The sequence below is a fragment of the Pocillopora damicornis genome, chromosome 11, assembly GCF_964200805.1.
Source record: "Pocillopora damicornis chromosome 11, jaPocDami1.2, whole genome shotgun sequence".
In the NCBI taxonomy this organism is placed as follows: Eukaryota; Metazoa; Cnidaria; class Anthozoa; order Scleractinia; family Pocilloporidae; genus Pocillopora; species Pocillopora damicornis.
Genome location: NC_142680.1, coordinates 6,041,363 through 6,060,656, shown reverse-complemented (window position 1 = coordinate 6,060,656; position 19,294 = coordinate 6,041,363). Strand labels below are relative to the sequence as shown.

Here is a 19,294-nt window from a genome sequence, read left to right as displayed (position 1 = left end):
TGATCAGATAATATTATGTCTCTCTTTTTTGTAAATTCATTGTTCCCTTGTCATCTCATAGGATGTTTCGCTAATTTATGCCATTACTGTCGAGGTAAAGGATTTAAACTAACTCGTCAAGCAAATTGAAAGAAACTGCTATGTCTTATCCTTCAGTTTTAATGATAGACTCATCTGAGACAGTCTAAAAAAACTTCGGTTTTTGAAAGACACCTTTAAAGACAGAAAAAAATAAAGACAGTCTAAAAAAATTCTGTTTTTTAAGGACACCTTTAAAGACAGAAAAATGTAAAAATGAATCAGTGAGGAAAATAACTGCTGCAAACAATAACTGTTGATTGATGTCCTTTGGATAAAGTTACAAGCCCCCAAATAATTATTAAATCTCCTTTTCGTTTTCTTTGTATTAATTGTAAATCTCCTTTTCGTTTTCTTTGTATTAATTGTATTATTGCCAAAAATTTTTAATTTGAGATGATCGTTTATCAGTAGTTGATAATTAAAATTTTGTCCAATGACGAAAGACTTTGCGTGTTGTTTACCGAAAGATTTCTTATTTAATTTGATCATGACCAAGTTATCGTATCAAAAAGAACAATAAAACAACTTAAGAATTGTCTTGTGTTTCTTTTTCTTCTCTAATAATTACAAAATTGTAAACAGATGTTAGGTTCTTTGAAAAGTTTAAAGGGAAAAGACTTCAAAGTAACCACATTGTTATATGACCTTTTAAAGATTAGTTTCATTATATTTAACAATTATCGGTAATCAACGAAGAGGGGGTAAACATCCTCTATTTTCATCGACGCGGAGGGGATAATCGTATAAGTAAATCTCACTCAGACACCAAGGAGTTAGCTTATTTCTGTTGATACACCGAAGAATGGTCGACGTCGGAATCTTAGCTTTTGACGCACGATTTTGTCTAGGTCTTCAGCTGCTCAGAAGCGAATGGCACTTTCTAATCACTTCCATTAAGCGGCGCTGCATTTGCCGGTAACCCTCTATTTAGCAGTTAGTCATCCAAGTCCCTTAGTTAACGTAATCTTCACCTCTAGTAACGGTCGTGGTCACCCTTAACTGAGTCCCAAAAGCCTTCATGCGTTGTCCTCCACCTGTATTGAACGGTCAGTTAAAGCGGCACCTCTCAAATAAAACTGAGAAAAACATTTCAAGTAAAATAAGTCAGTTTTTCATCTCCCGGAATCAATTTTACAAGTATCTTTGAACGTTTTTACGTACATTTAGTTGTCAATTTTGGCATGATAAGGCGATTTTATCAATTTTTAAAACTAGCTCTATTCTGCGTACCCTGTATTAAGCGATCAACCTTTTGTTAAGTACGTAGTCACCTCGACATTTCCGGTGGATAACCGCTCATAGAGGTTTGACTATAATGTTTAGGTCACAAAATGAAATGGAATTAGTTCATTTTCTTTATCGACTCATTCCAAAATCACTGAACGCATTACAAGGATCGTCTAATTATTTCTCAGTGATCATTCGTGAAATTTGTTATGTAAGCGTTGGCAGATACAAAAATATGCAACAGACATTGTCAGACGTTTTTTTGTTTCTCGTCACCAGTCTTTCTCAGTTTTTGCATTCTGAAGTTATAAAGTAGGCAAATAAAATGTGCTTTCATAAAGAATTTCCCAACCGGACGTTAAAAGCAGGCGGTTTAGGAAACCGAAAAACTTGAACTTCCGCGATATTAAAAAAAACTGGCTGGATTTTTCATTCATTATTCATTATTTCTTCCCCTCCTTGTGGAGAATAGTGAATAGAGAATAGCCTCGAAGTTTAACTGAATTTTGCATTACCAGCAAGACAACATAATCCTAGTTTTGCATTACACACGAAAATGACATTTCAAACGCCACGTTGCTCAAATTTCTAATTTAATTCACTCGATACCGCATGTCTCAATTAGTGGAGAGACGTTTGTCGGAATACATCTCAAATCTCATCAACTACCTTTCATGCTAAGCAAACTAAACGATATTACACACTATTGCAAGCTCTTAAAATCGTGACGATCAGAGTGACAGATCTATAGTATAAAAATAAAATATTAAAACGACCTGCACTTGAATACCATATCAATACACACCTACAGATGGATTAAAAAAAATCTGTCGGACATCTTCCTGTTTTGAATAAAAAAAACTCTCGAATTAAACTTCCCTTCCATGCTGGTTCGCGGGATTTACTTTTCTAGAACGCTGCGTTTTGTTTAATTGGGCTTGAAATAACCACGGCATTGGTTTTATCTCGAATGAGTGACAATTTTAAATATTAATTGAGGTAATTTTCTATTTTTTGGCAGTCATAGAAGGTGTGAGACTAAAAATAATCAACCAATTCAGCTGGAAGAACAATACAAGCGTTACATAAAGAAAAGAAAATATTTTATAAGATTCAACAAAAAGCGTGATATTTGTTCAGTTGGACCAGATATCGAACTACATGTCGAAAGATGGATATCTTTTTTTGCATGATGATTTTCCGTGGTCCGTTTAATATGAAGCACTTATTTCGAACGAGTAGACTTCTCGTTTTTATCTTTCTGCTAGTTGATTTTTCGTCTAAAACACCGATCTTAGCGAACGAGAAAAATTTTCACCCAGATGTATGTTCGCCACAGACCCCAGACTGCTATTTTGAACGTTTTTCAAAGCTAAAGTTACCACGAGTGGAACCGATACAGGCAAGTGAGATCTCAGTTTTGTACAAAAAATTCTTGTATTTAAAACCACTAAACTATAGCTACCACAAAACAAACCCATAATCTCATTTGATTTCAAAGCAAATATACACGTTCAGTTGCCGATTGGCCTGCGTGCATTTGAACAGACGTGATATTAAACCAACCTATTCAAAATTTTCAAGAAAATTTACATAAAGTGATCTGAAAAGTTCCAATATGAAGTGGACGGAAGGAACCTTTTTAATATCCAAAACGGAAATTCATTTTGCTCCTACCAGACTCAGGTTCTGTCAGGCTTAATCCTATCGCTATTTTTTGTGCATTTTCCTTTCCTTTCCCACCTTTTTATCTGATTTCTTTATGGGACTTAACCAGCCGTATCGGTAAAAAAAATCCCTCAATAAGATAAATGCCGCTGTCGAGGAGGGAGCGAGATCAGCCGAAAAAGAAGAACATTTATTAAGAATTTAGGGTTGAAAATAAATATTTTATCATCGTTTCTTGCGATGGAAGTTCAATGTAATAGAAAACTTTTGTCAGACACGAATTACTTGCAATAAATTGCCAATACATACGATCATTTAAGCAGTTCAAAGTCAATATCACTCAAGCTAAATCGATTACTAATGGTTTAACCGCGGTTTTTAAGTCTTGCTATCAAAGGAATACACGTAACTGCTTGCAAAGCTCGATCTACACTTCGCTAAATTCGCGAAATTGTATGGCTGGATAAATCACTTTTAAAAACGTTCATAATCTTGCGTCGAAGTTGCACCAAGAAGAGCTAAATTGACTGCAAAATGTTTGAGCAGATCTTGAGGAGACATATGAAAATTCCGTTTGGGGCACGGTCCATTGAGTCACGTGGGCGACAGACGAGCTATTTTATCTTAAAAACACCTGTTTTTATTGCAATTAGAACTCAACAATTCACAGACATTTCGCTTTTAAAGATTTCCCTTCACGTGAAAAAAGGATGTGTTAAGGACCTAAAGTAACTTTTCTAGGCCACTTTTCATGTTTTTTTAATTATTTCTTTTGTTGAAAGTGTATTTTATTCGTTTATGTCGTTATTTTCTATTCTCTCAACGGCTGAATAAGATTTGGTGGGAAGATTATCTTTGTCTTAAATGATAATTCATGAAAATTAGGAGGAGAAACGAAAACCGTGTTTACATACGCTCATGTAAAATGGTTTTATGGCCAATCAGAGCGCGCGTACTATTTGAATTATTTTATAATAGCTGGTTAAGTACTTAAGATGGACATGGTCATTCTGGACGATCCGCGATTTAATTCTCCCAACTAAATACCCTACATTTCTTCGTTACCTAAGCTGAGAATTTGATATTTGGTTAAGAGAGTGTAAATCAACTGAAATGGATATTACAAGAAGAATTCACTCAAACAAAGTTTATGAATCAAAATTGCCAAAATACCTCTAGCTCTTCTTCCTATTGACTCCTGTCACAGAGATGGACTCCTACCCCTGCATCTGCTCCCCACTATCCCCTCCCGCCAAAATACTTGCCAAGAAAAAACATGAAGAGGGCTTGGGAAGAAATATTTATACTTTTGTCCCTTGTAGGTCGGACATGTTAGAAAACTAAATTTGATTGATGGTGATGAACATAAGATGACAACAGTCGCTATACACCCTCCCATATTTGGTAAGTAGGTAGGAGTATTTGAAGAAACTTTACAAGAATTGATCATTTAGCTCCAGCTGATCCCAAGTCTCGTTTACGACACCTACCGTAAGCATACACGAGGCCCGATTTGAGCTTTAATAAATAGGACAATGTACGCATCATGCTTGTAATTTCACGATGTAACTGGACAGTCTACGCGTCATGCCTGTGCAATTGGACAGTGCGCATAAAGTGCGCGCGCCATTGTTGCGCATTTCGTTGAGTTAACTGTTGTTTTCTCCGATGAAAACGTTCAAAGGATACCTAGTTTATCTCTCAAATTTTGTCCTAGATTTATTCAATTGGTAACAGGACCTTGTGCCAACCATTTCTGTATATAATCATACTAGTGAGTAACAAATCAAATTCCAACTACGCGGTTGTTCGATTTTGTTACTATCTCGTATGATTAGAGACCGAATTGGACTGCACTCTGATTTATTATCTATATTAATCAGTGCGAGCAGTTCAGGCGATCCACAAAGTCCATAGCTATGGTTCAAATTTAAACTAAAACTCGTAGAAAATATTTTCAAGAACTCAGTACAAAGATTCAATCAGGCTACCCACCGTAACTTTAAATAGACCACTGACTATAAACTCTCCGCACAAGAAAAAGTAATCAGGATAGGCTCATATAATACACTTTTCTCACTTAACAACTTTCAGAAATTCCCAATTTTTTGTCAAACGAAGAGTGTGATCATATAATTGAGTTGGCAAAGAAGGAAGGCCTACAGACATCACAAACACTCAAGGAAGGAGTCAAGCAGGACATGATGGCGCTGGGAAAAAATACCAAAAAACATTTTGACTTTTGGGATCCAAACAAAGATGGGCAAATCGACATAGACGAGGTACATTCAGAATCTAAGACAAGTGTTCTACATGCTGTAGATTTAGATGAATGCGACATGTTATGAATATTTTTCACGCGCAAATCGTTAAAAATCTCTAATTAGTTGGAAAGCTTCTCCAGCACAATGTTTACCGGTTTTCTCTTACCCCTCTTCTCCCCCCCCCCCCCTCTTTCCTCTTCCAATGTTATATAATAATTGCTACGAATGTGACGTGAAACGACTGCACTTTACCTGCAAATGATTTAATTCGGCTACTTTGTTTTATTTCAAAACAGATGATTAAAGGTCTGGAAACTAATTTGGACTTCACCCCAGATAAGGAGACTCTGCTCACGATGTAAGGAAATGGAACAAGAACTGGTTTGGTAAACAAACAAAAAAAACATTAACACAGTCAAATAGTTTGAATATTAATTTGAGTATTGTTACAATTCACAACGACCAATCAGAAAAAACTATAAGGTATAACGCGCTAATGAGAACTCGTTGCAAATACACGTGAAAGGCAAATTGCAGAAAATCCAAAATAACACATGTGACAAGTTCAGGATTAGGTTCGATATCGCTTGGGAATGGTTGAATTCAAAGCTTGTGGTTTTCTTTTTCCATTTTGAAAAGCAGCCAAAAACTAACTGTTAGTTTTTCGGGGAATGATTCCCCGATTCCTTTCGTGTCTCTATTGAAGGTACGAATCTTTGGGATTGGACAAAGATCATGACGGTGAGTAGTTTTAAAATTATGAGTTCGTCACCGAATATTTGGGCCATCTTAATTAACGACACAAGGTTAGCCGGAAATGACAATTAATTTAAGCCTTGACCAGATTATCAAAACCATTCTAAAACCTCTCGTCTTTTTAATCGATCATCATATCGACACTGTATATTAACATGAAACCACTAAGAGAAGTGAAACAAATCAGAGGTCATACAAATGGTTTACTGAGCACACCAGAGCCAACGTAATCACAACAGCCAATCAAAACGAAGGAAATGTGATAAGAAGCCAATTAAAACTCAAAATAAATACATGAGAACGACCTTACGCAAGCGCGAGAAAACGTGAGAGACCGAGTAGTGAGTAATCAACTCATTGGTTGAGGGAATGGAGTCTACACCAATCACCGAGCGTGGTGAAGCAAAATTACTGATTCCCGGATGACATTTGAAAGACGCTTTTACATAGCAATATCTAACAACATGGTATGGGACAGCATCCTTTTCAAGATATAGATGACCGCGTTGAGCAATATATGCTAACGAAGGTCTTGAATTTCAGTGAACCATTGCAATTTCAGGAAAGATAGACTTCGTAGAATTCAAGCAGAGAGACATTCCTGAGATGGCCAAGTATATAGGAAAAGTGAAGGATGAAAAGCCTCATACAAAGAGTCGACACAGCCGTCAAGCCTGGATTCAGAATTATTCGAGAAATTCTGATAAAATCATGGCTTCTTTACAAGACAGGTGAGTCCATCAAATACCGCATGCTTCATGCCATTCATTCCCGGGAGTGACCAATATCTAACTTCTCTATGAGCTAGAAGTATAAGTATGCATGACAGAAGGAAATATTGATATTGTAATATTGTACTTGTAAGTTCTGAAGTGGAGTGGAACATTTGGACTGCATACTGCGAGTCTTCCTTAGGCGATAAGGTCGACTAGGTAGTCCGTAGAATTTATTAATACGTAAAATTCCCATAGCTCAGCTAAAGTGAACTCGTTAGGTGTATGATAAATGACAATTACGGAATCCCCTCCACTCGTTCTTTGTCTTTTATTTCGCCTGCTCGCCCCAGAAAGGTCTGTGTTAACTGTTTAAAGTATGTATTTTATTTCTTCCATACTTTAACTGATCTCATTGTCCGTAGAGTACAACGGCTTACAAATCTTCCCTTGGAACTGATTCTAGCCAGCGAGTATATGCAAGTAAGTTAAATCGATTCGTTAACCTTATCAAACAGCTTTTATGTTATTCATTGGTAATTCATTAAAGGAGTTGCACTACGTTTTTGTATCTCAGAAGATTTACCCGAAGTGCTTTAGGATGATCCTGTGCAATTCGTAATAATCTTTTCCATTTTTCTGGTCTCTTTATGACTTTGGTATTTTTCTACTCTGGCAAATGATCACTGATCCTAAAACCTCCTTTTGTTGACCCCTTTACACCATAAGATCAGTAGTGATACTCTCCTTCCCTTCTCTTTACATTTCCTACGATACTGGTAAGGAGAATTTGTTTAAATAATTTGAAGCATCTTTAGCAAGTGTTCATTTCCTTCATTCTCATAACCTTTTAGTTTGATGCAGAGGTAATTCTGTGGGGAGGAAGTGGATGCTTGTCACTAAGAAATTCTTCCTGATGCTAGAAATGGATCATAATATCGTGAGATTTGTGCTTTCACAGGTGGTATCTTATGGTCCAATGGGTCACTATAATTGTCACCTGGATTCAGACTTGATCAGGCCCAATAAACCATGTTGTCATTATGTGGGAAGTGAGCTTGGTCATTGTAGAGTTTGCAGGTAAGGTTAATTATCAAGGTGGTTATTCGAAGACACTTTCGGTGTGGGCGAAGCCTCTCTCACGAGCCCCTTTTGCTAGCTCAAGGGGGTTGAGTCTAAACGCTGACGCCCCACATATGGTTTTTCCTCCTGTGCCAGACCGTGAAGACGTTCTTGGGAAAAAAAAGACCCTGTACTGATTGGGCTCCAAGTTTCAACACGAGGGACACACGGCAAAACCAAACAACCCTTCCCAAACTCTCTCCTCCGAAAAACCCCCCGAGTGACAGAGGATATGCTATATATTACGTGACTGTGGAAATCATACGTTGCGCATATGCAGAGAAAATAAAAGTCCTACTCCTTCTCGAAAATTGTGTTGAATGTTTCGATATGCTGATGAAGAAACATATTTTGAAAACAGTATTATTTTACTCAGATATGCAACGATATTGTATTTCTTGGACAACGTCGAGGATGGAGGAGAGACTGCATTCCCTGTTGCTGACAACATAACGTTCGACAAAGAGGTAGGATAACAGTTCTGTTTTGTCCAAGAAAGATGGGGCCGGCCATGAGTTAAAAAACACATCTGCGATAATAACAAGTATAAAAAACCCTATTGGTCCTCACAACTATGTCCCAGCCCTTTGAGCCATTATAACAACGTGTTTTCCTTCCCGGACAGATCGCTTAGTAAAAGTTACCTTTTGTCAAAAAACACATGTCTACGTGGAATAAAGAATTCAAGGTATTTTAAGCTGCGAGCTCACAACGATGCAAAATAAACTTAAGAAAATGACTCAGAATACCGTGAGACGACCCCTTTGTTTGTTTTCTTTTTTTTTTTCACCAACTGCGTGGTTGCATTTTAGGAATGGATGCGCGACGCGAACAACGTGTGTAATTTAGCCAAGAACTGCCAAAAGGCGAATGTTGTAGTTAAGCCAGAGAAAGGGAAAGCTGTGCTATGGTACAATCATCATGTTGACAACTCCACTGGTTGGCTTGGTCAACTTGATCGATACACTTTTCACGGCGGATGCGACGTAAAGCGCGGCACGAAATGGATTGCAAACAGCTGGATTAGCGTTGGAGAGGACAGGAAGAAAGATATCTTGAACTGGATCGAACTTGCTGAATATGAAGAGGAGAAATCTGACGTTAAACCTTCAATAGATTCGGGGACAGATTCAACCCACGAAGAATTGTGACTATGTTGTTAAAGTGGGACTGGACCTCGGACCAGTCGCCTTTGCAGGGCCACCAATCAGTTGAACTCTACTGAATAAAATCCAACCGCAAGGTCTTAATTTATACAAAGCTTCAAAGCAAAGATCTCCTCGACAGATGAGGTTGCAAATCGCACATAAATTATTTGTTTTGCTAAATTAGTGTAGAACAAGTTTCGATGGTTAACAAAATAAAATGCTCTTTGAATACTTCATAGGGGTTTCCTTTTTTTTTTGTATCGTAGTTAGCTTTTACAGAATTCACTGTCGGATTTCTATCAACGTCCACGCTTGCTTTATGTAATATTGTTAAATCTGATAGGTTGGCATCGCAAACATATTTTCTGCAGATCATTTCTTGGGACTTGATGGAGCTACCGGTGGGACAAAAATCACTACATTGGACTTCGTCTGACAAAGTTTACATGTTGCATGTTGCAAAGCATTATACATCAAAGAGACGTCAGATATACCAATGTGGCTTTCATCGATGTTGAAGCCGAATTCATCAACTATGCCTCCGTTGCCCGCGAGAAGACTGGGATCCTGGAGGGCGTCACTGAGTCTATGGGTTACGTCACCATTCATAGAAGGGCCTGAGTTTAAGTTTGACCAATCCGAGAGCGGAGAAGGACTTCACGTGGTCTGGAAAGGTACTTCTCATTTTTGAATCAGCAGATGATCTACTACGGCTGTAGAGTAACAGGTCTTTGCCAACGAAAAATTCTTACCGAAAGAATCTCTGAGACATGTGGTAGGGAAAAAAGGATTAAATCAAAGAGCGGGATAGAACTGCCAATATTTCGATCTCAACTGGTGAGTCATGAACCTTACTTGGCAATCGCAGTTTTTCTTCAAAATGTTAGACTGAAGACTAAAGAATAGCCTTCTAAGGAGACTGGCTAGACGCAATGAATGCGTCGAAAAATGCACCTTCAAATGTCATTGACTTCTTGCTGCTGCCTGCCTCCAGTGAGCAATACACCAAGTGACGACTGATAAAATTTTTGAGTCTTGACTCATATGAGTAACTTTCGTAAGAATCTCATTCAAAATACACGAAAGAGAAGTCAAAGAATTTGCTGTCTCTACTTGCCGTTCCCTCGTCAGTCTGCACCGAGTGATTCACGTGTTTCACAAATCTCACTGTCTCCTTGTCTCTGTAAACCAAGGCCAAAGAATTCTCTTGAGGATGGACTGTTAGAAGCTATGATCAACAGTAGAGGAAGAATTAGGCAGGAAGTTCAAAGAAACAAGTGCTTTTGGCTAGGTTTTTACGAGTCCATTAGCTCGTTCGTTTGATTCTTTTTTATTTGCTCATAATTATAAACCTAAGCTCTGATGAAGGGCTATCGCTGGAAACGTCAGCTTAGGAAACTCTTTACGGTGGCCAATTTCCATTATCAACTCCGTTCATAAAACTAAACCGTCATCTTAAAATACAGGAGGTTCGGTAAGAGTTCAGGTGTTGTCGTGGTAACTATTTGTGCAAAAAACTGTCAACCATTTAAAGGAAAATCGTTAAAAAGAGTTGCAGTATCCATCCATCCAAAAATTCGCATCAAATATAGCGAAACAGTTTTGATCCACCTTCAACTTAAATGACCACAAAGCCAATCTTCGCCCATGCAACTTTAATAACTAAGAAAATTTCGCTTTGACGAAGGGCTAACGCTCGAAACGTCAGCTTTGAAACTCTTAATGGTGGCCAATTTACTTTATCAACTCAGTTAATTACTAAGAAAATAGTAATCTATAGAACAGTAAATTGTAGTGCTAGTCAGTGGTTGGAAAAGGAGTAATGTTTTCCACGAGCAGAATTACCGGGGTAACGAAAAATGCTCACCTCCTCATCTTCGCCGCTCGTTAAATACGTGGTGTAACCACCATAATCGGTTTTCCACCCTGACCATGAATGAAAAGAATATTTTAGTACTGCTATTCGGTTTGCAGTCTGTTACTTCGGAATCTCCCAAAGGCATTCAGTTTCCGTAGAGGTCGAAAAGGTAATGTGCAATGCCTTTGGTAATGTACCTCAGAACAAAAAACAGGAAGAAATTGATTGAGTACGTTTGACGTATTTTTAAAATTTAACGGTGTTTTAGTACCACGTTCGAGCGAACGGCCAAAACTGAGCTTTTGTTGTAAGTAAAGTTAAAATATTTCAATTTGTTGTGAATAGGAGCTATTTTTAACTTTGCGTTCGAAAATCTTTGTGGGTTAAAAGAGACGCAAGCGAAATCAGATATAAAAGTTCTATCAAAATTTTGTTTTCCGTTTGAACATCACCTTTTCCACCAACGTATAACATGACGTCCAAAGCAAATTCTTCTCCTTCAGGATCAGTGTCGTGAACTAAAGTATAACAACCGTGAGTCCAGCGTCTGATGCTACCATGGCAACAAGGGCCTCGCTTTGAAGATTCGCCTCTGTTATTACTGGTCTCCTACAGAAGTAAATTAAAGAAAGAATTTGTAACACAGCGGCATGCAAGAGACTTAAGTGCCATGCTATGCGAAGTATGTTTTAACATACGTGGGCTGGATTAGCAATACAAGTGCTAGATCAGTTGAGAATCAAATAATGTTTTATTGTTGTAAAGCTACATGGATTAATTACAGTTGTATGATCGATCAATATTATTTCTTTGTTTTTTTACTTTCAATTATATCGACTGCATGTCTTTTTTTTTTCCATTTCTGTTTTTTTTGCTAGTGCAATAAAATAAATGTTAACTTCCTTACTGCACTGTTTTCCTCCTCTTCACTGTCGTCATCATCATCATCCTCATCATCACTGAGTGGTACATCAGCCATTTCCAGTCCAGTCATTGTTCTGAGTAATTTGAACATTGGCTTAGATTGAAGTAGCTTATTGAGCTGTTGTACAACAGATGGAGCTGACTCTGTGTTAGCTTGCTCAAAATGTCTGCAAAAAAAGACCCGTTTAATCCAGGATCGTCAGCTAGATATGTATGAAAAAAAATAATAATAACAAATGACAACAATGACAACAACACACAAATGCACTATTCCCATTGGAAGTAGCTTTTAACTGAAAAACATATTATGGGCAGAGCTCGAGCGGAGCCCCATACTTAAGAAAATAGGGCAATGCGCCATAGAGAGGAAACTCGCATGGACTTAATCTCATATGCAAAACTGTAGATATATATCCCATGCTCAAACAGCTACTTAATGCGTGACGTGGCTTGCACTGAGTAATGCATGTAGATGAGTAGAAGTTGTTTTTAATGAAATTTTATGTTAACTTAAGCACTGTTTTCTCAAAGTGAAACTAAAATAGTTATCTTCTGTTATTATGGCGAGTTAGCTATGAGTGTCACCTCGTAAATTCAGTAGCAATTCCAATATAATGAAGGTCAGTAAAAATTTAACAACCAAAGCTCCTTTGTTACAGCACTTCAAGCAGTGCTGCACGACAAAACTGCTTCGTCCTTTCCATTGAAAAGGTCCTAAGTACACTATGGTTTTATTCAATGTATCAGTGCCACAGTCTATAATGGACCATATCGTTGTCTCTTCAGTTACATACTTGCAGAAGTTTAGTTTCATAAATAAAAGCGCAAACCCTATACCTCTTATTTGCTGGTCCTTGATACTTCCATTTTATCTTATCATCACGCAATGCTTCCAGAATTTCCCCATATTTATTCTCCTATAAAGAATTACAAATACAGGGACTGAATCTAGGTCTCATTTGACCTATACGCCCCCCCCCCCCCCCCTCAAGAAAAAGAAAAAAGACACGATTTTGTGAAATTCCTACGTGGGCCTACGTGTGACAGGTTGCATAAAGCCGCACAGCCCAACATATGGCCCCACAATATGTAATGCACCATAAGAAAGGATAAAATAGAAGGAGTGACGGTTTTCTGATTTGTGCATATTGTCTATTGGCTAAGGTCAGGCTGGTTACTAAGCTTAACCCATAGTTCACAAAATTAGACCAAATATTTTACCCTCTGGCACTCTCAGTCAGTCAATAACGAAAAAGTTACAAATGTAGATATGAGGTGGAGATTTACCAAAAGAAATTCTTGTAACTGTATTTCAGATTCATCTTTAAACCTTGCTCTTATATCTTTGACCACACCTGTGTCAAGGTACATAGGATTGACCCAATCAACAAGTGCCTCATCCTTGAAACAGAACAAAAGAAAGAGATTAATGCTGAAATATCACCTCTCAAAGACTACTCACATTTTAAGCACAAAACTGAAGATTTTAACTACACTATTATTTTCAATTTTAGGGAGACAGATCATGTACCATAAGCAAAGCTGAGGTTGTCAAGGTTTTACTCAAAAATGAAAGATTCCTTATGCCATGTTAATAACACCTTGTGAGCTTTTTAACCGAAAAGTGCAACCTAATGCTGCACAAAGGAAAAACATATATCACACTTTTTTCTGTTTTACCACTTTACCACACTTTTTCCAGGTCCTGAAATTAGATCCCTCAAAAAGATTGCTGACTATGTATGAGCCCCAAAACTTACATTTTTAGATTGCACATTTCATTATTATTCCTAGGGTTGTCTCTCATTTACCTCTAAAGTGCAGGGTTTGAGTGATTTTGGGTGTGGCTCCTGATATGGTGTGGGCCTGTCAATGATATTCCCATGGAACCATCCACTAATTGACAGTCTGGTTTTACTGAGAGACAACACCTCTGAAACCTAAAAGAAGAAAAAGTCAAGGTTCATGGTAATTTTTTTAACAAAAATGAAAAAATTCCCTCAAAGCAGATGTTCTTTTTTGTCATGTCTCTGGCATGGTACAAATAAAAAATTCTGAGTCCTTTGGATTCCACACTCTGATGCCTAGAGTCTAAACATTAAAAATTTTTGGGAAAAAAAATTTAATGATTTTTAGACTGTACTATTACTGCATTATTAACTAAAGTAATTAACTAACATTTAGGGTTGACAACCAACTTAAAATTAAAATAAATAATAATAAGCTTTTATAATTGTAAAGTAAATCAACTGCCACTGTAATTACTCACTTACAAGAACTCCCAAGGAAGACCATGTTTATAATATGAGGTTGTATAAGATGAGGTTTTATCATTATCACATGAAGTTGTTAGGAACTGTTTACTGCTAACACAGACCTGATGGAATGAAACAGGTGTAACTTCAAAAAACACCAGTGAGTTCCGCTGTGGAACCAGAGATTTTGTGATCTGATCTGGCTGACCATGTTCTGCAAAAAAATTTGACATCATAAATAAATTTGTCATTAGACTGCAATGAATAATGGCTATAAAGTAGGCAATTGTGACAAATTTGTAGATGTAAATCAACTTATTTCTACAAGTGAACATTGAATGTATTCTTATTAACAATTAGTTATGAGTTCTTAAATTTGTATAAATAATTTCTTTTCACACTGAGGTTGGTGCCTTAAGTAATGGGGGGACTGACTAGAAGGAACAAGGAATAATTTATGAGCACTATCTCCCAATTCCTCAAAGCATTTCCTCATTTCTTCTTCAAAATGCCCTTTTTAACAACATTTCATTCATTCAAATATAGCGCAACACTTTTTAATAATTTAATGTATTTTGTAATTGAATATATTGATCACGCACTTACTATCAATGCAAAAGAGATCCAGGGTTCCTGTGGAAAAAATAAATGGAAAACAATAATCAGTACTACGGTAAACAATATTTGTAAACATGTTTAAATGTCACAAAGAAATTGTGAAAGCAATAAAAAGCATGCCAGATTTTAGTCACCCAAGTTCTTCTCAATCCTAAATTCATTTGAAACATATTCTACCTGTTTTTAAAGGTTGAATACACATACTTTGGAAAAAAATGAACAAGAAATGCAGTTGTCTAGGTGATGGTGAAGATTTCTCCTACATGCTCTGCTTTTTATTTTATTACTTTAAAGTAAAAAAAGTAAAAAGGTAATTTCTATGCTAGAGCCATTATGTAATCCATCCAACGGGAGCTTATCACAGTTTCCCTGGCATGAAACAACTAAGAGTATCACTACTCCCCCCTAGACAGGATGCTAATCCAGCACAAGGTTACCCCCTCAGCATTTTGCCAGGCTTCTACTCATGGGTGGAAAAAGGCACTTAAAGAGTAAAGTGTTTGCCCACACCTCTTGACTAATGGGTTCAGAGCCCAATTGTTTAAAGGTAGATTAGCACAAACCCAGGATTAAATTTTAATCCAGGTTACTTTATTTCTATATTCAAGGGCCCTTTTCAGATAATTTTCTCCACTCTTTTTAGAGGACCTAATCATCACTTTGTAAACAAAAACAATTAATAAACTGAATTTTTCTATTCAAGCTTTTAGATCTGAAATCAAATTTCATGCTTATACCCTGGGTTACCTTAACCCAGCTATGAACAACCCAGCCCAACCAAGCCCACTTATCATTACGTCACCACTTCTCACATACTTTGCAGTATACTTTTCCCGTAACCCTTTAATTCCCAAGATCTCATTGGTAACTGTCCTTAATGTCTGCCATAAAGTTCTAGTGATGTTAGTTTGGAGAATTTGGGATTGGATGAACTTATAATTCCGTTATTGATATTTTTTTCTTTATTCTCATGACTTGTCTGCTTGATATTGTATTGATATTGTAAGGAGAAATTTTCTCTTGGTCACTCATGGGAGTTCAAGGGTTGAATGATTATATGCTCATCAGTCACTACGTAACTAAAAAATTAGTCATACAATCATTATAATAGCTATCCAATACTGTTTAAGGCTTTAACTTTACTAGCTTTAATTTTCAAAGAAAACAAATTAACACACTTATTTTAAAAGTAAAATAGAATCATACCACCATCATCAGCCTCCCAGTCAGGAGGAACTAGGTAAAATATGTAAGCAATTCGTCTCCCTTCAAGTTCATCATCATGGCACAGAAGAACATCTACATGTAGGCAGCAAACAAAAGACATAATTGACATCTCAAGACATCTCAAGACATCTAATATTTATACATAAAATTTGACCACTAAAAGTAGACTAAATGTTCCTATAAGGGTTCAGTAAGAGATGATCCTTGACTATCTCTGTGGAGAAACTGGCTGCACTTGCTTCATGTTACTTTTGAGGAACAGGATTTTCTGCTTAGAGACAACTCCCTTCCCTCAGTGTTCTTTGTTGTTAAAAAAATAATTTTTGCAAATGAATAAACAGAGGATTTGAAATCATCCATTGAAGCTTTGTGAAATTCTTTTTTTTTCTAAAGAGAAAAAGGATGAAACTTCTAGGGTTATCTTCAAATAAAAGCTATTTCTCTTTTGATGTAATTGTTCTGAAGCTTCTCCATCTTCTGTATCCCAGATTTTTTTATGTCGAACCATTTCAAATAAAGAATAATACATGGGCAATTATAGGAACTTATGATATTTTGTAGCATAGCTGTCAAGGTGTGGCATACTTGTGAAAATGTCATTAACTAGTCAAATAGTTGTGTCGAGACGATATTTAAGGTGAGGCATGTACCGAATAGGGTACTTATATGTGAAGATTATATGTCATAGGTTGTCTTGTAATTTTGTGGATATTAAATTTGCTTGTTTGGATACCAAACATTTCTCTTCACAAACAAGACATTGACCCTGAGAACATTGACCATATCTACAAGCAACCATGTATTATCTTGCTTATTCCATAAACACTGAAAAATTTTTACTGATAAGAAAAGTCAACTTTATCAATCAATAAACAAACAAGCTTGGACTGAGAAGAGTCAAGCCTTTGCAATTCTTTCAACATCCTAATGTGAAAGACAAATGACATGTCAGTTGCTGATTGGTGATATCAAACACACATAAAGAAATTATTGCAATTTTACATGTGTGCAGTTAAAAGTTTTTTCAAGGATAGAAATCCTTGTAAAACTCTCCAGTTTATTACGTACAATCTTTTCATAGCCATATTAAACTATTTTATCACAGATTTTTACCAGTGTGCTCATATTTAGCACAGGACATATCCACTTGGTCAGTCAGATCAACAAACCCTGTGATCTCATGAAGCCATCTTCTAAAGTCATTGTATAGGGTATTCCTGAATAGAGAAAAAAAAGACAAAAGTCTCACAAGCATAAATCCTAAGACAATGAAAAGTTTCCAAATACATATTGGATACTAAGACTGTGAGCACCATATACATTTTTCCAAACACTGTATGAAAAAATAGTAGTTGGAAGTAAAAAGGTTAATATATATCCTTCACTTATCAGTACCTTAAAGAAGATACGCTCAACTTTGAAGACTTCTTAAGGTCATCACTCTGAAATTGAAATTAAATTGAAAAATTCTCAAAAGGCCATGGAAAAACAAGTTAAACGATAATTAAAATATTTGAATTTAAGATACAGCAAACATTTACCTGGTGAAATTTATATAAATCATTTGATTTTTCAAAAAATTTTAACTTGAGAAGATCTTGCTCTAAACTCTTTAGAAATTCCTCATCTGATATAAAATTAGGAATAAAGCAGCACTTGAATGGTTTGGTATGAATCACACATCCATTCTCTGGAGAAAAAGGAATAAAAAATGAAAATATGTTAATCTATTTCCTTAACCCTTTGACTCCCAAGATCTGATTGTTAATTCTCCCCTTTGGCTGGTACACATTCCTTGTAAATTTGTTATGAGAATTTGGTGTTCAATCAAGGTAATATCTTGTACCTGATGACTTTAAGTATTCTCATTACCTGTTTGGCAAATAATGTATGGATATTATAGGGAGAGGTTACATATTAATCACTTCAGGGAGTTAAAAGGTTAAATGGTTGAAGACGTAATTGCAAAGTACTAAGAATGGTTTATACCAATCATGATAGTAAATATTTTTGTTTAATGCTTCCTGTAATTTGCTATTTTTTAACACTTTACACCCCAACATCAGCATACATTCTCTATACTGTTCTCCATACATTTTCCAAGGAACTGACAAGAAGAATTTTTTTAACAATCAAGAGCTTCTTTGTTATTGATCATTTCCTTTATTCTTGTATCCTCAATGTGTGTTTCAGGGATGAAACTGTGAGGGGAGATATAAGGTTCTAGTCACACTTTGAGGTCAAAGAGTTAACTCCCAGAAACTACATGGAAATGTAACTTCTCCCTCCAGTTTTAACCCTTTAACCTGTAAGAGTGACTGGCATCTGATTTCTCCTTACCATATCACCCCTGAATCAAACATTAAGGTCAGGAGAATAAAGAAGCTGATCACCCATTAGAGACAAATTCTCAACATCAGCATCTTAGGAAATATTTAAAGAATAGTATGGAGAATACACATACTGATTTTGGGGTGTAAAGGGTGAATGAATTGCACTGTAAACAGGTTATAGGAATAGAAATACCTATCAACTGGAGAGTGTTATACTGATAAGAATCTAGATTCCCTTATCTGATTTTCTTTGAAATATATAACAGCTATAAGGAAGAATTACAAGTTGGAACTTTGGAACTGAAAAGGGGGATTCCCAGGTAAGTGTTGGGCTCGCTTGTGAAGACAAATATTTAAAGAAACAAGTATTGTTCAAAGATTCTGTTTTTTTAACTTCGACCTCGTGGTCCAATTTTCTTGTCTCTCTCCCCCCCCCCCCCCCGATTGTCACGTGAATAAAGTACTCTGGAGGCTGGAGTGGGGTAGCTGTCTACCCCTTACATAAGCGATCATACTTATGCGTGCAGTTTTTATTCCATGTCTGTGCATTTTTTGCTAGTTTATTATTTCTGCTGGAAAAATATTGTTTACAATGATTGACAAGTGAAGCCATCGGAATAATTTAGAAAACTATCAAGTGCTCTGCTGTGGTCGTTCATGAATGTTTAATTAGGTCCTGTTAGGCTAGGTTAAATGAAAACTTTCACTTTAAATGTGTTAGAACATTCAGGTTGTCGGTACTTACCATTAAAATCTTCTTCATTCCTATATGAAAAAAAATATGTGGAATTCAATTAGGAGCCATTTTACAGAGGAACGATTAAGCTTGCGTAAAAAATAAACATGTGTTCACGTACGTTACGTATCGCAATACTATAACCTACCTATATGCACCGATAAATTTTGCTTTAAATTCCTCTGAGAGGAAATAGTGACTCAAAAGTTCACCCTTGAAATCACTCTTTGGCTTCTTAAAGCTTTTTGAAGCCCCGTTCGTGGAATGTTCCTTTCTCTTCTTGGAAGATTCCATCTTAAAGGCACATTTCGCATGTAAGAAAGGTTTTCGTCAGGCGTTCTAGGAAATGTCAATACCTGGCTGC

General features: G+C 36.5%; 3 protein-coding genes across 5 annotated transcripts in view; 1 reads left to right on the top strand and 2 right to left on the bottom strand.

Annotated features, from left to right (window-relative positions):
* Positions 1-1,158, bottom strand: part of LOC113683728 (transmembrane prolyl 4-hydroxylase) — an 18,163-nt gene extending 17,005 nt beyond the window's left edge. The window contains exon 1 of the mRNA XM_089187471.1: positions 1,053-1,158. The gene's annotated coding sequence lies outside the window, so the exon portion shown is untranslated. The remainder of the gene's footprint in view (positions 1-1,052) is intronic.
* LOC113683732 (transmembrane prolyl 4-hydroxylase) lies at positions 858-9,215 on the top strand. 2 transcript variants are annotated; one of them, XM_089187475.1, is made up of 10 exons: positions 858-996; positions 4,299-4,380; positions 5,071-5,258; positions 5,537-5,598; positions 5,947-5,981; positions 6,559-6,727; positions 7,135-7,192; positions 7,671-7,789; positions 8,208-8,298; positions 8,644-9,215. In XM_089187475.1, exons 2-10 carry the CDS (start codon positions 4,347-4,349, stop codon positions 8,980-8,982), a joined length of 1,095 nt encoding a protein of 364 aa, XP_089043601.1. In that variant the 5' UTR covers positions 858-996; positions 4,299-4,346; the 3' UTR covers positions 8,983-9,215. The 2 variants fall into 2 exon arrangements, with proteins under 2 accessions (XP_089043601.1, XP_089043600.1); XM_089187474.1 differs by lacking the exon at positions 858-996 and adding an exon at positions 2,383-2,710.
* Positions 8,182-19,290, bottom strand: LOC113683733 (prolyl 3-hydroxylase OGFOD1). 2 transcript variants are annotated; one of them, XM_089187473.1, is made up of 15 exons: positions 19,079-19,290; positions 18,940-18,959; positions 17,403-17,551; positions 17,257-17,303; positions 16,975-17,078; positions 15,841-15,933; positions 14,623-14,649; positions 14,139-14,230; positions 13,573-13,701; positions 13,049-13,162; positions 12,599-12,678; positions 11,745-11,928; positions 11,290-11,446; positions 10,847-10,905; positions 8,182-10,207 (listed from the first exon to the last, which is right to left on the bottom strand). In XM_089187473.1, exons 1-15 carry the CDS (start codon positions 19,222-19,224, stop codon positions 10,046-10,048), a joined length of 1,563 nt encoding a protein of 520 aa, XP_089043599.1. In that variant the 5' UTR covers positions 19,225-19,290; the 3' UTR covers positions 8,182-10,045. The 2 variants fall into 2 exon arrangements, 1 of the variants encoding a protein (XP_089043599.1); XR_016181114.1 differs by having other exon boundaries at positions 9,212-10,207; positions 11,737-11,928.
* Positions 19,291-19,294: the final 4 nt, after the last annotated feature.

Excerpts from the sequence above, each read along its gene's own strand:
- LOC113683732 (XM_089187474.1), top strand. The coding sequence starts at position 2,480 with ATGGATATCTTTTTTTGCATGATGATTTTCCGTGGTCCGTTTAATATG. Across the intron at positions 7,790-8,207 it reads GGTCATTGTAGAGTTTGCAG|ATATGCAACGATATTGTATT; the intron begins GTAAGGTTAATT and ends TATTTTACTCAG. Across the intron at positions 8,299-8,643 it reads ACATAACGTTCGACAAAGAG|GAATGGATGCGCGACGCGAA; the intron begins GTAGGATAACAG and ends GTTGCATTTTAG.
- LOC113683733 (XM_089187473.1), bottom strand. The coding sequence starts at position 19,224 with ATGGAATCTTCCAAGAAGAGAAAGGAACATTCCACGAACGGGGCTTCA. Across the intron at positions 13,163-13,572 it reads TCAAACCCTGCACTTTAGAG|GATGAGGCACTTGTTGATTG; the intron begins GTAAATGAGAGA and ends TTCTGTTTCAAG. Across the intron at positions 12,679-13,048 it reads AGTTACAAGAATTTCTTTTG|GAGAATAAATATGGGGAAAT; the intron begins GTAAATCTCCAC and ends AATTCTTTATAG.